This window comes from Acanthochromis polyacanthus, chromosome 20 (assembly GCF_021347895.1).
Source record: "Acanthochromis polyacanthus isolate Apoly-LR-REF ecotype Palm Island chromosome 20, KAUST_Apoly_ChrSc, whole genome shotgun sequence".
NCBI classification, from domain to species: Eukaryota; Metazoa; Chordata; class Actinopteri; family Pomacentridae; genus Acanthochromis; species Acanthochromis polyacanthus.
Window position 1 is genome coordinate 19012313 of NC_067132.1, and position 15256 is coordinate 19027568.

The 15256-nt window shown below is 39.5% G+C and overlaps 1 protein-coding gene across 3 annotated transcripts in view; it reads left to right on the top strand.

Moving 5' to 3' along the window:
- flt1 (fms related receptor tyrosine kinase 1) overlaps positions 1-14368 on the top strand; it is a 36904-nt gene extending 22536 nt beyond the window's left edge. For 2 of the 3 annotated variants that reach the window (XM_022195111.2, XM_022195113.2), the window contains 18 exons: positions 1195-1503; positions 4506-4652; positions 4734-4865; positions 5878-5984; positions 6857-6992; positions 7420-7524; positions 7625-7738; positions 7841-7929; positions 8354-8462; positions 8556-8653; positions 8747-8869; positions 9170-9281; positions 9482-9581; positions 10378-10483; positions 10606-10706; positions 10983-11052; positions 11150-11241; positions 12692-14368. In XM_022195111.2, coding sequence (XP_022050803.2) covers positions 1195-1503; positions 4506-4652; positions 4734-4865; positions 5878-5984; positions 6857-6992; positions 7420-7524; positions 7625-7738; positions 7841-7929; positions 8354-8462; positions 8556-8653; positions 8747-8869; positions 9170-9281; positions 9482-9581; positions 10378-10483; positions 10606-10706; positions 10983-11052; positions 11150-11241; positions 12692-12857 — 2216 coding nt within the window. In that variant the 3' untranslated portion in view covers positions 12858-14368. The remainder of the gene's footprint in view (positions 1-1194; positions 1504-4505; positions 4653-4733; positions 4866-5877; positions 5985-6856; positions 6993-7419; positions 7525-7624; positions 7739-7840; positions 7930-8353; positions 8463-8555; positions 8654-8746; positions 8870-9169; positions 9282-9481; positions 9582-10377; positions 10484-10605; positions 10707-10982; positions 11053-11149; positions 11242-12691) is intronic. The other variant, XM_022195112.2, reaches the window with a different exon arrangement.
- Positions 14369-15256: the final 888 nt, after the last annotated feature.

The following is a 15256-nucleotide window of genomic DNA, read 5'->3' on the forward strand; positions in this document are numbered from 1 at the left end:
CAGACTGAACATGTCAAAAAGGTAGAAAAAGTTCAAATATAAGGTGAAGAAATGAAGAAAAGGAAGACACTGTATTCAACAGGAGAAAAATCAACTGTGAAGGGCGAGCAGAAATGACTGGGACAAGTATGAAAAAAATGATCTAGCTTTGTTGCAGAAGCATATTTTAAGATTGTATTCAATCTTCAAGATCATTTAACCATTATGGAAATAGGAGATTTAAGGACATACAAAGCAGCAGAGCTCTGAAATAACAGCTGGAGTGAAGCTGCAAACTATTTGTGTTACAATACTGTTGCTCCTTTGTTAGTTTTATTTGAAAGAAAAACAACTTTAATTTCTCTTAAGCTATTTGACATTTTATATCAATATAAACTTTACAAATGTATTCAGTGGTGCCTAATTATACATTGTATAGTTTGTCAAAGAGCAGTATTGCACTTTCTCCATTTACAAGAACTGAAGTGAAACTGAGCAGATATTTGTGTACATAAATATGAAACAGACTGAGTGTTGTGTGACACTTCAGGTGAACTAAAATCAGTTCAAGTGTGTTGATACATGTGGAGTGACTCACACAGGTTGAAATGCTTGGCAGGACAAACTAGTGTACGTGCATCACGTACAAGCCGTAAACTCCAGTTTTGTGTACAGTGTGAAGTTACATTTGTCACAAGTCATACAGGTTAAACTTTCTTGAGTGTGTACATGTCTGTGTCTGTGTGTCAGGCCTCATTGAGCTGTTAGTATGTGTGAGCAAGAGCGAAACAGGAACCTGGGGCTCTTATCGTTCCACTTCCCTGTGCAGCGCACTTCCTTGGACTGGCAGGTCCGCTTTATTTCGGGAGGCCTTGGGGTGTTCGGGAAAGATAAACACTATCTGCCATCAGGAAACTCTCAAGCCATTTCCACGGGAAGTTTCAAATGGCTAAAGTAAATAAAAAAGCCTTTTCACTGTATTCCAGTAGCTGCTTTTACCCACAATAGCCATTCAACATTGTCATCAAAGGTTACAGAAATGGAGGATAGTGGAATCAACTCTCCTGGTTTCAGGATCCAGACTTGAAACTGAGACTGCTGATTTATCTCAAACAGGAGATCAGTGAAGGCCTGTATTTTGTTCAGGCTCCCTTTCCCTCCTCACCTCTTCTTTCCTGTTAATCCATCTTTTTGTGTCCTCTGTGTTTCCCTCAGACGTCCCAGGAGGCTTCAGTGTAAACCAGCAGGAGGAGGCCAGAGAGGGCGGAGACCTCCATCTCACCTGTTTAGCCAATAAGTACCTGTACACAGCGCTGTCATGGCAACAAGTGTATGACACACAGGAAGCTCAAACCTGTAGACCCGCCTTGAATAATCAGCAGCTCACACTGGGGGAGTTCTCCAACTCTTTGATCCTGTTGCTAAGCAATCTGACAGCCAGAGACTCTGGAGCCTACAGATGCACCGCCCGTCACCTGGTCACCAGACAGGAAACACACATAGACACAGAGGTGGAGGTGACAAGTGAGTAATCTCAAATTTGTGTTCTCCTCTTTATTGTCATCCTCATCATCAAGAAGAATTAAATTTACCGACTTAACAACAAATTTGCAAGTTATCAACACTCTTTTTGTTTTTGTTTTTACCTTTGGGGCCTAACTATTCAATGTTTAGACTATGCTTTTTGCATCTGTGTTTCACTAATCAAATCTGAGTGTAATTTGGCTTTTAAATATGAATTTGAACACCTTATTTTATCTAAACACTGGTCTCTATAAATTTATATCTCAATTTGTGGAAAATAAAACCACGCTTTTTAAATTCCAACCTCTGAAATGACTTTTTAAAATTTCAAAACAGGGGAATTCAAGCTTCATAAAGTCAGATTAATGGATGTCAAAGTCAAATATTTCAGTACAATAAATGCAGTGGTTCAACCATTGACTATACAGATAGACAAACCCTCTGTGATATCCCCCATGGAGTTCCTGAAGAGTGTTGGTAAAGCTCAGTACGGTGGCATTAAGTACCTTAAGCCGTAATATTAAAACAATTGAGTCTGTAAAAATTTACTCCTCATAAAGTTATCATGAGCAGGGAAATTAGCTGTACAAACCAAAACGTTTTTTGTACCTGGATATATGCATGTTTATTTCTGTTGTAAAGTTGGGCATTTTAACATGAGAGTCTGTGGGGTACTGATTTGCCTCAAGTGGCCATTCGAGGAACTGCAGTTTCTGGAACTTTGACTTCATTTTTTCAAACCCAGAAGTTTCCACTTGAGCTCAACCTGAAGTACTTAGCAATGAGATTCCACAATTGGGTATTGAGTTGCTTGTTTGCCTCCATACAGATCCTTTTATGCAGCCATTGAAGTAGTTCTAATGGGGCAGAAAGATTTAGGCGACGTAAAGCTGAACAAGGGCCCTTGTACTTGATTGAAATTAGTGCAATTTGTGAGATGCACATGCAGTTTCCCTCAAAATGTGCAATGAGTCAGTTTTTAAGCCAAACTCACCCTGATCTCTGTGTAAACTCACAGCCTCTTGATGTGCCTGTGTACTTACGTTGCACATACATACAAACAAACATCCACACTCTCTCACAGAGGCCTTGTTGCTTGGGAATTGGGTCCCCTCAGCTTCCTGGGGCCCCACCCTGGCTTTGCTCTTGCACTCCAGCTCAGCACCTCTTTCACGTGGGAATGAGCTCTTGTCTGGAGGAAGAGCACACAATGGCACTTCCCACAATGCCACATTTACAGGCCCCTGCACAGGGCTGTAGGAACAATCAGCCAATCAGACACTGTCAGGCACCGGCCCTCGCGGACAATCATCAATTGTTGTCCAGGAGGAAGATAGGGGAAACAACAATCAGCCGCCATGGTTAAGTGACTTTTCTTCGTGTCTTTTACGGCTGTTCTCCATACAATCAGGCCTCAACACGTCAACTTCCTCCCTCGGGATCTCCACACGGGAATTACTAGAGAGACAGGGTGACCACAGAGAGAAGGGCAAGGGGGCTGGAGAGTCAGAAAAGGGGGTAAATTGAGGAAACATTAACTCATGGGGTTTAAAAGATTTAGTTAGCATCTGGTCTAAATATAGCCTGTGTGTATTGTATTATAATTATGGCGTATGAGATGCTCCATTGTGTGAACTCACTGGCCGATATCTGTCCACGTGATGCAACTCTTCATTGTTGTTGCTCCTTCGAAGTGACTTTCTATCGCAGGGTTTTTTTAAAAGGCGAGTAAGAAAAACCCAAGAGGACCCAAACTCCAGCTGACTCACAGATTGAAGCCAAGGCCACTTTTATGCACATGTGTCACTACCAGTGCACAGTTATTGTCCAGAAGTGGCACAAGTCCAGAGAAGTGTGGGAAAAAATAGCACTGGTTTCACTTCATCACAAATCTGTCTTAGACTATAAATATGTAGGACTGTTCTGGGACAAATATGTCAACAAACAGTTTGCATTTGCAGTGGTGAAAGACGACAGAAGAAGCCCAGAGTAAAAATATATTCAAAGTAAGGTCATCTTTTCAAACATTTATTCAAGGTAAAGTCCAAAAGTTAACAGAAACTGTCATTTAAGCAGCTATAAATATCCACTGGCCACTGCTGCTGTTCTTCCTATTACTATTTTGTAATGTGTAAAGGGTGATCAGAGTGGCTAACCAGCAAAGAGCTTTTATCTGACTCTGTAGGCATATTTAAGAGAATTCTAGTGACTTTTTTGTCTTTTTTTTTAATCATTTTTCAGCCTTCAGCTTTACTGTTTTGGTACAATTTTACTGCTCTTATCAATGTTTCTCCCACAACAAGCAGCTGTTTTCAAAGGGAAAGCTTAAAAAAATCCCACTGGACACAACCTTCTAAGCATTAGAAAACGGCAGACAGATTTAGCAACTAGCAATAGAGATACTTAATTCAACCTCAGTCGTGAGTGAGGAGGTAGAAGTACAATTTAACTGTTATGTCACTCATAACATCCCTACTGTCATATAAGGATCAATATATAGATATGTTAATAAGGTTAAAATAATAATAATAATACAATTAATTTGAAAAACTTCACTTTTACTAGAGGGGGTCTTTTGTATTGGATTTACTCTAGCCAGATTACTTGAAACATGATAAAAGGTGATAATATGTCAGCTTGTTGTTGGTGCAATTTCAGAGGATCAAAAGTAAAAGTTCATAAGAGCATTATATCATGATTATATGTGCATTAATTAGCTATATGGAGAACTGCTTTATACGATATTCCATTGTATAGATGCAGTAAAACGCATTGTTTTTAATGAGCAGTTTTCCTCTAAAATCCTAGCTAAATTAATATAGCTGTCAAACAAATGTAGTGGAGTACAAATGTTAAATATTTCCCTCTGCACTACAGCAGAGTCGATGGTGTAAAGGGCCATAAAATGTAAAACCCAAGCCCTGTACAGAACTAATAAGCTACTAAAAACTGCACAGGCACACACTTAAGGAACTAATGTTTGTGTGTTTCTGTTTCCTCAGTTCTGGAGCCTCCGGTGCTGCTTCACAATTTGACAGATTGCACCGTCAACGTCAGCAGCTCAGTGACCCTCAGCTGTCCATCTGAAGGCGTCCCACCTCCAACCATCACCTGGTACAAAGACGAATGCTCCCTGACTCCAGGGTCAGGTAAACTAAAAGATCATAAACACGCAAAATTGTTGCTCTAATCTAATCTGGAGCCTGAAAGTTATTATCTGGCATCTTCAGGTATCGTCATATCAGCAGAAGACGGCAGCCTCCATATCGACCGAATCACAGTGGAGGACCAGGGTCTGTATACCTGCCAGGCCACCAATGAGAGAGGATCTGCAGAGAGTTCTGCCCATATTTGGGTGAATAGTGAGTATCTGTCAACTAGCGGTGTTTTGAAGCCTTTGATTGGCTGTTACCTCAGACTTTAAGATGAAGCACCTCCACATATGAGCATGTGTGAATGTGCATTGTTCCCCGGTCTGTAAATAGAGGTCTTTGTGGACTGAATGTACAGACGCTCAGTACCAAATATCACATTGTTTTATGTATTATGTGGTATTTATACTCGGAGGAGGTGCGTGTCAGTTCTATTAATGGAAGATGATGAACACCTGTTTATCAATTTCTGGATAAACATTGATCAAAGTGCATCTGAGCATAAACACACTCCTTTTGTTCGGTTGCCCTCATTCACACACCCACACACACACACACACACACACACACACACACACACTCGCACGTCCGGAGGTAGTAGAGAAGGAGGACCACTGTGGTTCTGCTACCCCCCCCAGTTTGAGCGACGTTCCCTGGCAGCACTGGCGGACTCACTTCCCTGTCCAGGTCTGGAAAGAGGACGCTGTGTGTGTGTGCGTTGTTGTTGTGTTCTGATCAGTCAGGAAGGAAGCTGTCTCCCGTTTTTATTTCCTCCGGAAGGGCCCGGCCTGCATCTCAGAGAGGCTTCCCGCTGTAGTGAGTTGGGCATTTCTTCATCCTCCCATTAAAACAGAGAAAAATAAACTCTGGGTTTAATGAGGAGGATGGATGGTTGTGTTTTTTGGATCATGGTGAAAACACAGTGCCCCACAGTGATTCTGGAAGGAAAATCAAACCATCAAGCACCTATGTGAAGTAATTTATTGCCGTTGTTGTTCACTCTTCTCAGCTTCGTCATGATATTTTTATATGAAATTGAACTATTTTAAAATATAAATATCAATAGCACTGAGGAATTCAGTTATATTATTATTTACAACTGCAGTTTACTTATAATATAACTTGCTTTTTTAGACTTTATAGCAATATTCTAATTCCATCCTAATGCGAAATTTAAGTTTTATTTCTTTTTTAATAAAAGTGTGTGTTTGTGTGTTCACAGGTTCCTCAGAAACTTCATTTCTTGAAATTCCCACTCTCACCTGTACCTGTGTAGTGGCCACGCTCTTCTGGCTTTTGCTCACACTCTTCATACGGAAACTGAGACAGGTGAGAGGAAAAAAGAAAAAGTTGTTTGGACTTTAATGAACAAAATGCATTACATGTTGCAAAGTTCAGATTTTATGTGTATATTTCTAAATTTTCTGTAGACGAATTGAAGCATCTCGCCCCTTTCTTTTCAAATCTTTGTTTCTTGCAAGATGTGTGTTTAAATGTTAAAAAAAAAACCAGCGGTTTGACACATTTTAGCCACAGCGAAAAGTACAAATTGCATACTTTACACCAATACAGATGACTTTTAGAGGTGTACCGCAATTTTTTAGAGCTGTTTTTCAGCTTCTAATGCATATTTGTCTGTTTCCTGTCGCATAAAAATCAATATACGATAAGAAAAACAACCTGACAGTTGCAGATTTGAAATTTGTTTGGACTATGTTTATTAGATCACTTCAAAAACTGTCATGTGCACCATTAATATTCTGCTTCATGTGAGCTGGCATGTGGATTAACTGTAATAGTAGAACAAATAATTGTAATAAATAATGGTAATTCAGCTACAGCAACTACACATAAGTAAACTTCCTACATCCTGCTTTTCATTAATACAAGACCAATTTTATGACATCCATGTTTGCTTTTTCTTTTTTGATCTTCCCAGTTTGTTTTCAATAAAAATAGTTCCTAAACACAATACATCTTGACTGTACACTCTTAAACCTTAGATGCTGGAATTTAGTGTAAGCACAGACATTTTCAAATATGTGGCTGCTCACAAAATACACAAAAATCTGCACTTTATTGTTATTTTTTATTTTATTGTTTAAACTAGAATAACTCTAAAGTGGCTAAGGTGTATTTTGTGTTTTTCTGCCACTTCTCTGGAGTATAAACTTCATAATTAAGCTTCTTACTTCCCAAAGCCCCACAGCTCAAACACCAAACCAAAGTACTTGTCAATCATACTGGACACTGGAGACGGACCAATAGAGGAGCAGTGTGACCGACTACAATATGACCCCAACCAATGGGAGTTCCCCCGTGAGCGCCTTAAAATAGGTATTCTTCTTTAAGTCATCCAAAAATGGCAACCTTGATGTTTTCAATGTGATGTTCTTCTGTGAGGTGAGCGGTAGAAAGATTCTGAGAGTGCAGCAGGAGAGAAGGGAGAGCCAATGGAAGCATTTTCTCATAGTCCTTATCAGTTTATTGTTGGGAGTGACTCTCATTCCATTAATCAGACTTTATGTCTGTGTTGTCTGTGTTTTGGGTTTGTAAACTGTGTTTACTGGAACTAATCAGCTCTCACTATCATCAGGGGTGGGACTCGATTAGATGGACACTTGATGGGGTCTGAAATCTTCTGTTATCAGTGTCTCGCATCCGGAATGGATGAGAATAATAATTAATAGAGTTGATTAATTAGAGACAAGAACACACCTCTTATTTCCTCGTCATTCCCACTCTCACACTGTCTCTCTCTCAGGGAAACCTCTGGGCCGTGGAGCCTTTGGGAAAGTGATGCAGGCGTCAGCGTTTGGGATAGACAACGCTGCCGGCTGCAAGACAGTGGCTGTTAAGATGCTCAAAGGTATCACATCAAGTCCCTTAGATTCTATTAAAAATGAAATTGTAGTTTTGTGGAGAACATTTCTGCCACTTGTTTTGCTTTTCTGCCTTTTGCCCACCAGAGGGAGCTACAGCCAGCGAACACAAGGCTCTGATGACTGAACTGAAGATCCTCAACCACATTGGAAACCACCTGAATGTAGTCAACCTCCTGGGAGCCTGCACTAAGCCAGGAGGTGTGTTTTACATACATTTCTGCATCTCTAAGTGTGTCTTTTTTGTGTGCATGTTATGGTACTTGCCTGCTTGTCTTTACTATAGTATGTGTGTGTTTTCAGGACCGCTGATGGTTATCGTTGAGTACTGTCGCTTTGGAAATCTGTCTACCTTCTTGAAGAACAAGAGAGACGTGTTTGTACATAACCGGGTGAGTTCAGCAGTGTCACCTGATAAAGATGATCTTACACTGGCCACGTTTCACACAAAATAACAGGCAGACTGAGGTTACAACAGCCTGTGGACTGTAGCTGCTACTTGTGGTTGAGAGAAGAACAGAACCACCGCTGTGGGCTTCACACAATTACAAAATCATACTCTTAAAAACTGGCTTTTGCAATCTGCTTGAGGTTTGAAGACCTTATCAGCTCTTGAGCAGGACATTTACTTCCTTAATTTTTCACACGTTCTCACACGCATGGAACAAATATATTTTTTAGTTTCTACCCTGACAAAGTAACCAGAACTCATACAGTAGCCTCTTTGCAACAGTTTGTCTAACCTTTGACTGTTTCAATTTTCACCCTCTGTCATGCAATACTTATTAGAAGTTAACTGAGTTCTCCACTTCTCAGCCGGCTAGAGGGAAAGATGGAGGTCCAGGTTGTGTCAGTAGCTCGTCTGACAAGCAAAGCAGTGTTAAAGCACAGATTGATGACAAAGACAAGAAAGATAGTGGCCTTGGTAAGACTGTAGCTTAGAGAACATTTTCTTACATTTGTAAACAATCAAGCTGCTTTTCTTACATCCCTGTGCCTCCTTTGTTTCTTCTTCTAGATCCCAAATCTGCCTCCAGCTCCCCACTTTATCTGGAGGATCTCATTTGTTTCAGCTTTCAGGTGGCCCGAGGAATGGAGTTTCTGGCCTCCCGCAAGGTCTGACACTGCTGCTTTACTTGTGTCCATACATATAGAAATGTGTGTTTCATATATATATAATTATTTGTCTTCTGTGCGTGCCTACATCAGTGTATTCACAGAGATCTGGCAGCAAGAAATATTCTGCTGTCTGACAATAAAGTGGTGAAGATCTGTGACTTTGGACTGGCCAGAGACATCTACAAAGACCCCGACTACGTCCGCAAGGGGGATGTGAGTGCTCATGAACAATGTGATGTCAAAATGAAAATGCACAGATCACATCCATTTTGAATGCTCCATTAAAGTAATTAAAGTATTAGGCTTGATTGTAATAATAGTCAAACTATGAATGCTTTTTGTTGTTTAGTATTTTGGCTATATTGCAAGTCGATTTTAAACTTGCTTTCTTCAAACCATTTACCAACCATTTACCATTTACCAAAAGGATCTAATGATTTTTCAGTCAGCCACACTTTAAAGTTTCCTACAGTGAATGATAATTTGTAATCCTTTGCTCTGATTGGCTGGCAGGCCCGTCTCCCTCTGAAGTGGATGTCTCCTGAGTCCATCTTTGACAAGGTGTTCACCACCCAGAGCGATGTCTGGTCCTACGGCATCCTGCTGTGGGAGATCTTCTCTTTGGGTGAGAAACTTCTTACAGCGTACTTGTTCTGAATATAACAGAAACATGAAGCAATACCCATTCTCTGGAATAGTTTGTTAACCTTATGATCTTAAACTTTTATCTAAGATTGTCAAGGAGATATTGATTAATCACTGTGGTATTTTTTTTAGGGTGTGTTCATGTATTAATGTACTTAAATGTGTGTATTTGCCCAACAGGAGCGTCTCCATACCCCGGTCTTCACATAGATGAAGAGTTCTGCCACAGACTGAAGGGAGGAACGAGGATGCGAGCGCCAGAATACAGCACACCTGAGATGTGGGTTGAACATACAGTCATTTAAATCGAATTTTCTTTTTAATTTCCTCTTAATTTTACTTTAAATTTGAATAAACAAGTAAAGATGAATTCTTAATAGAAAAGTCATCAGCATCCTCTCTCACACACACACATCCAAAATTCCATCGATTACACTGGACTACTGAATTGAATTGGAAATTACAGAGTGATTAAAAATGAAATTTTGTGAGCACATATTGATCTAATTTGTTCTGGCTAGAGGATACCACCCTCTGTACCCAGCTGATCCAAAATAAATCCCAAAACCATTGAATTTAACTTGTTTCTTGTGCAGAAAAAACAACCCATTTGGCATTGCTTCATTAATCTCAAAGTATGTGTAGACCTGACACCCTGTTACCATTTGTGTATAATGATTTAGTTGAATAAACCTATTTCAAATTTCCAGTTTTATGAGGGGGAGGCAACATATTTAGCATACAGTTTACACAAAGCTTATTTATATAGCACCTTTTCATATACAGAAGCCATTCAACGTGCTTTCCAGGTAAATACTGATAAAAAATGTAATGAAATAAAACAAGCAATCAAAATTGAATTAATAAATTGAATCAAGTTCAACTCAACAACCCTTCTGACAAGTTAGATAATGTGCACTCAGATTTGTGGAGTAATTCAAACTGATCGACTAAAACAAGCAAAAAATGAGAAAAATAAAAGCATGTAAACGATAAAGTGTACAAATGAGCTGAGTTCAAACCTGCTGACACGATCCACACTGTTAAACGTCACACCTGTCTGTTTGTGTTTCCAGTTACAGCACGATGTTAGCATGTTGGGAGGCAAATCCTTCAGACCGACCGACCTTCACCAACCTGGTGGAGACACTGGGAGACCTGCTACAGGCGAGGGTGCTGCAGGTCAGCGATTTTACCTTCTCAGGCTCCTGATTTCTTATCTAACAAAATGTTTGTACACAAAAACACCCAAGTTGTCTCACAAAATGTGTTACAAATACCCCCAATTTGTTGCGTCTCTTCAGCAGGATGGGAAAGATTATATTCCTCTGGGATCTTTTGTGGCGGGAGAAACTGGTCGCTGTGAGGCCTTCAAAGAAAACCCTCTTGCGGTCACAAACCTGAGGTAAGGAAACACAAGAGAATGCAAAAATTTCGTTATTTAGTACACAGCATGTCAGTCTGAGCCATCCTGACATAAAATGTTATATATGTGTGTGTGAGTAATGAGGTATGGTAGAGAAGGGATGGTGGAAAAGGAAAAAAAATGCAAAGAAGAAAGTGGAAGAGATGGGAGAGAGCTGTGGAAAGAAACTGAAACTAAAGTTAGAATCAAAATGAAACAGGAGGTTGAGAAAGCAGAGAAATTTCCAGCTCATGTTTTGAATCTCAATCTGTCCAGTTACATGAGGGGTTTGGCCACACTGGAGACTTTTGAGGAATTACCCTGCGAGGAAGCCGACGGTCCTGACGTAAGAAAACACCTTCACTTCTGCTTGAACACAAAGCAAAAAGATTAAAAACAAAGCCACAACAAAAGCATGAAAAATGTAATCCGTTCTGTTTTAGGATGAGCAGAGTGACAGTGGTATGGTTCTACCGTCAGAGGAGCTTAAACATATGACGAGGAACAGCAGCACCATGAACGAGAAACTCAGCAGGTGACGACTCACATCTGTGACCTCTGAATCCATCAGTCATCTCTTCAGCCCCAAACTGTAAACAATGAAATAATGTGTGTTCTTACATGAACAGTTCAGCCCAAAATTATTCATATCCGTGCTATATTTTGATTTGTAGTGAACTTTTGTTTCACCAAAAGCAATATTCTGGTTGTCGCAGGCAGAAACAAGAGAGAAAAGGCGATAAGATGCTGTGCTACAGATGGTAATGATGCATTTTAACTACTTCAGTGTCCCTCTTTCATATCCTTTCTCAGTCAGAAATGGGAAACACTTTGTCTGCCACCACAGCAATCAAGCAGTTCTTGTAATTACGAACAAACGTTTTACTCATCTCCACTGGGATTTTGGACCACTCCACAGATTTTTCCAGTGCATTCAGGTCTGGACATGTGCTGGACCATCTTCTAAATGTTCATATTGTCTTCTTTCAACCATTTCTCAGTAACTTTGGCTGTGTGTGTTTCAGATTATTGTCTTGTTAGAAGGTCCAGTGCTGCCCGAAGCTGAGTTTTTCTTTTCTACAGACTCCCTCATGTTTTCTTCAGAATTTTAATAAAATCATCTTTTCCAATGATGCCGAAAACATCCCAAAAGCAGAAACTTCTTCAGTCTTACGTGGTGTCTACTTGAATATCTGCATCAGATGTCGGTGATCCTTGGATTCTTCTCTGCCACTGTCATTCTTGCCAGTGAAGAGGGAATGTTTATACTCCTCCCATCTTCTTTTCACAACGTGGTACTCCTTATATTTTTTGAAGATGTTTTGCACTGTGACCACTGGCATTTAAAAAGAAAGTCTTGGATCTGACTTTATAGCCTTTCCCCTCCCTATGGGCAGCCACAATGTGCAACTCTCTCTAAATAATGAAACTTAATAGCAAGCTCAACAAGCTCTCAGTAGTTGACAACTACATCAGCCTCTTTCATTAGAATCATCTGCATCATGGTTGAAATTACCAGAACCACTTCAAATGGGAGTGAAACATCATTTCTCACTATAAATAAATTTGAACATGGCATTTTTAGTAAAAATGTAAAAAATAAAATAAAATCAACAACAAAAGGAGAATGTTTTTAAAAAAAAAACCAAAACGTAATGAGCATCTCTGACACAATGTCTTGCTATCATTTGTCGCTTGTTTCGCTCATTTCCAGCCAGAACAATAAATAAAAAAAATTAAAATTCACTATAAAAAATTTGCATTTGACATTTGACATTACTAATTCTGTGCAACGATTGCAGTCCCTGCCTGCCTGTGATGTGTCTTAGAGAAAGAAAACAGCTCAGACTAGTAGATTCTGTAAAGCAAATTACAACTTATTTTTCAAAATTAGGCCCCAGTAGGTCAGAAAAATATCCATAAATGTTACAGTGGAGTAATATAAACCATTTCTGGACTCTCTCCTCTCTCTCCATTGTGTTTAGGTTCTTCACCTTTAAATGCCGAGACAACCCGGTGCCCTTTCTGTGCAATGACATCGCCGGTCTCCATGACAACGAGCCCTCCATCCTGCCCTGTGATTGGGAGTCAGACGAGGGCGGCTCCCCTCCTCCAGACTACAACTCGGCCTTCCTGTACCCGTCCCTCTAGCATTCAGTTCTGTGCAGTCCTTTTAAAACTTCATACAGGGTTTCTATATTTTCCTACTTGTCATTTTTAGTCACTCTGAGTTTATCCATCTTTGCATCCTCTACCTCATTATAAAATCTGCAGGTAAAAAAAAAACCCATATATTTGCTTTCCTTCAATTTGCAAAAATCCCACATGCTGTTTTACAGCAAAGCTTCCTCACAATTATCAAATATTATCTCAGAGCTTTCCTCGAGAGCAGCTAGCTTTTACCTGACAGTACTTATCCCATGCAGAATGTATTACTGAACTATTAGAGCTTATTATATTGGTACCTTGTGCTTGGAGCTTTGTGAAGGGGAGCACTGCTGTAGGATGTAAGTGTCCCTCTGACACATCTACTAAATGCTGGACAGATTTTATTATCCACTGGATTGCAGAATGTATCTATCCGTATTTATTTTAACTCCTAATAGTCATCATTTCTGTGTCTTAAATTGGACTTGTGACTGTAAATCGCATTTAGTTTCCAGTTTATTAGTCACACCGAGCTATAGATAATGCACTTCTGCAATAAAATCTACTTTCAAGAAAGTTTTACGATCCAACAAATCTCATTAATGAATCTAACATTAAATCAGTGCCTCCCAAATGAATATAATTACTTTGGAACGTGGTGGGATTATGTGACGATCGACGTACATTTCTCTGTGCATCCATGTCTGTTTGTCTGTCTGTCCGTCTGTGTACAACGCTACTCAAAAACGGACAACCGGATTTGGACGAAATTTTCAGGGGACGTCAGAAATGACACAAGGACCACCTAAATTTTCGCAGTGATGCAGCTTATAATCTGGATCCATGGCTTTGTTATGGATTTCCAATTGCCAGATATAGCTGCCGGCATGGCGTCGCTGTAACCATGACAAGTGAACACTGTGTCAGTTATCTGTTTTGCAGCTTTTTATTAACACTTATGGTATTATGTTTTACCACTACATAAAAGCAAGAACATGTGGCTCAATGCAGACAGCCTAACAAGCTCTTCTAGCATGTAACTTCTTAGCGATTTAACTGCAAAAAGAGAAAGGTGTAATTATCTGAAGTACATGAGATTAAATAGAGGTTGAGGATATCTGATAGGTTTTTGGCTTACAATGACTGTATAGAGGCATGTAGGATTGGCCACAGCTGCCAAACTGGGCTCATGTGGACAACAGTATATCATACTTCAAAATGCAACAAATGAGTCAGTTCATTAGTTCACAGCAACTTTCCAGGGAGTATGAAAGAAACAGAAACAACGCAAATTCATCTGGTCATCTGAGATCTTTATTTATTTCATTTTTGCAGCAACAGTAATGGAATATATATTTGAAAAAGTACCAAAACAGCTGATTACTGAACTGCAGAACTAACACAGTCCGTGTATTTTTCTGGCAATTGGATTTTCCGTTCTGAAACAGGTATCGAAAAGCAAAAAACGAGTGGTTATTTGATTTTCATTTTAAAATAAAAAAATTGAAATACAATGCATTTTCCTTTTCATGATGAAAAATGGATATACAAAATAAAAAAATGCTTTGATCTTCATTTTATATTGACAATAACAAGACAATAAAATCAGTAAGTGACAGAAATGAAAAAAGGTCCCTTTTTTTATTTTCTGAGACCGGAAGTGGTCATCAGCAAGGGTGGAGCCAAACAGAGTACTGTGCATAGACTGCATATATTTTTTTCATTAGTTTTCATGGTCAAAATGAGAAATCAGGTGGCCGATCTTAAAATAAATCAATTTTTTTATAGAGCGTTGAAGTTTTGCAAAGCCAGGGAGCGGGGCTACTTGACTGACACTCTGGTCTGGAATAACTGACAGGTCCTGTAGAGGAGACAGCCCAGACTCTGCTCTCCTCATTTGTATTAACTTTGATATAATAACTGTTTGTTTATATATCGGTGGAGCAGCAGAACCTTTTCCACAGACAGTTTTCCTGCCTGTTGGCTTGTTTTAACCAGTTTTCTACCTTCGGTTGATCCTACCAGCAGACACTGAAAGGACTCTGGTAGTTTGGTAAGTGTTTATTTTCGTATCTGTGCTGCTTTTAATGCACTTTATATACAACTTTAGTGTCAGATTTAATGTGTGCCATGCACTCCAGATGTTGGTGGACTTTATTTCTGTGTGTATTGACCAGAGAACAAAGTTAACATCCAGTAAATATTAGCTTTAATGTTAGCAATGCTAACCGAGCTAGCTGCTCAGTCGTAGCCTGATTACAGCTAACGTAGCATTAAGCTAGCGATGATTATGTTGAGTTTCATGTAAACAGCTGAAGTGTGTTGTGTTAGTGTAATGTGGTACATTTAGTTAATAAAACTGTCAGTGGAGACGCTGATTCACGTTAATGTAATGTTTAGAA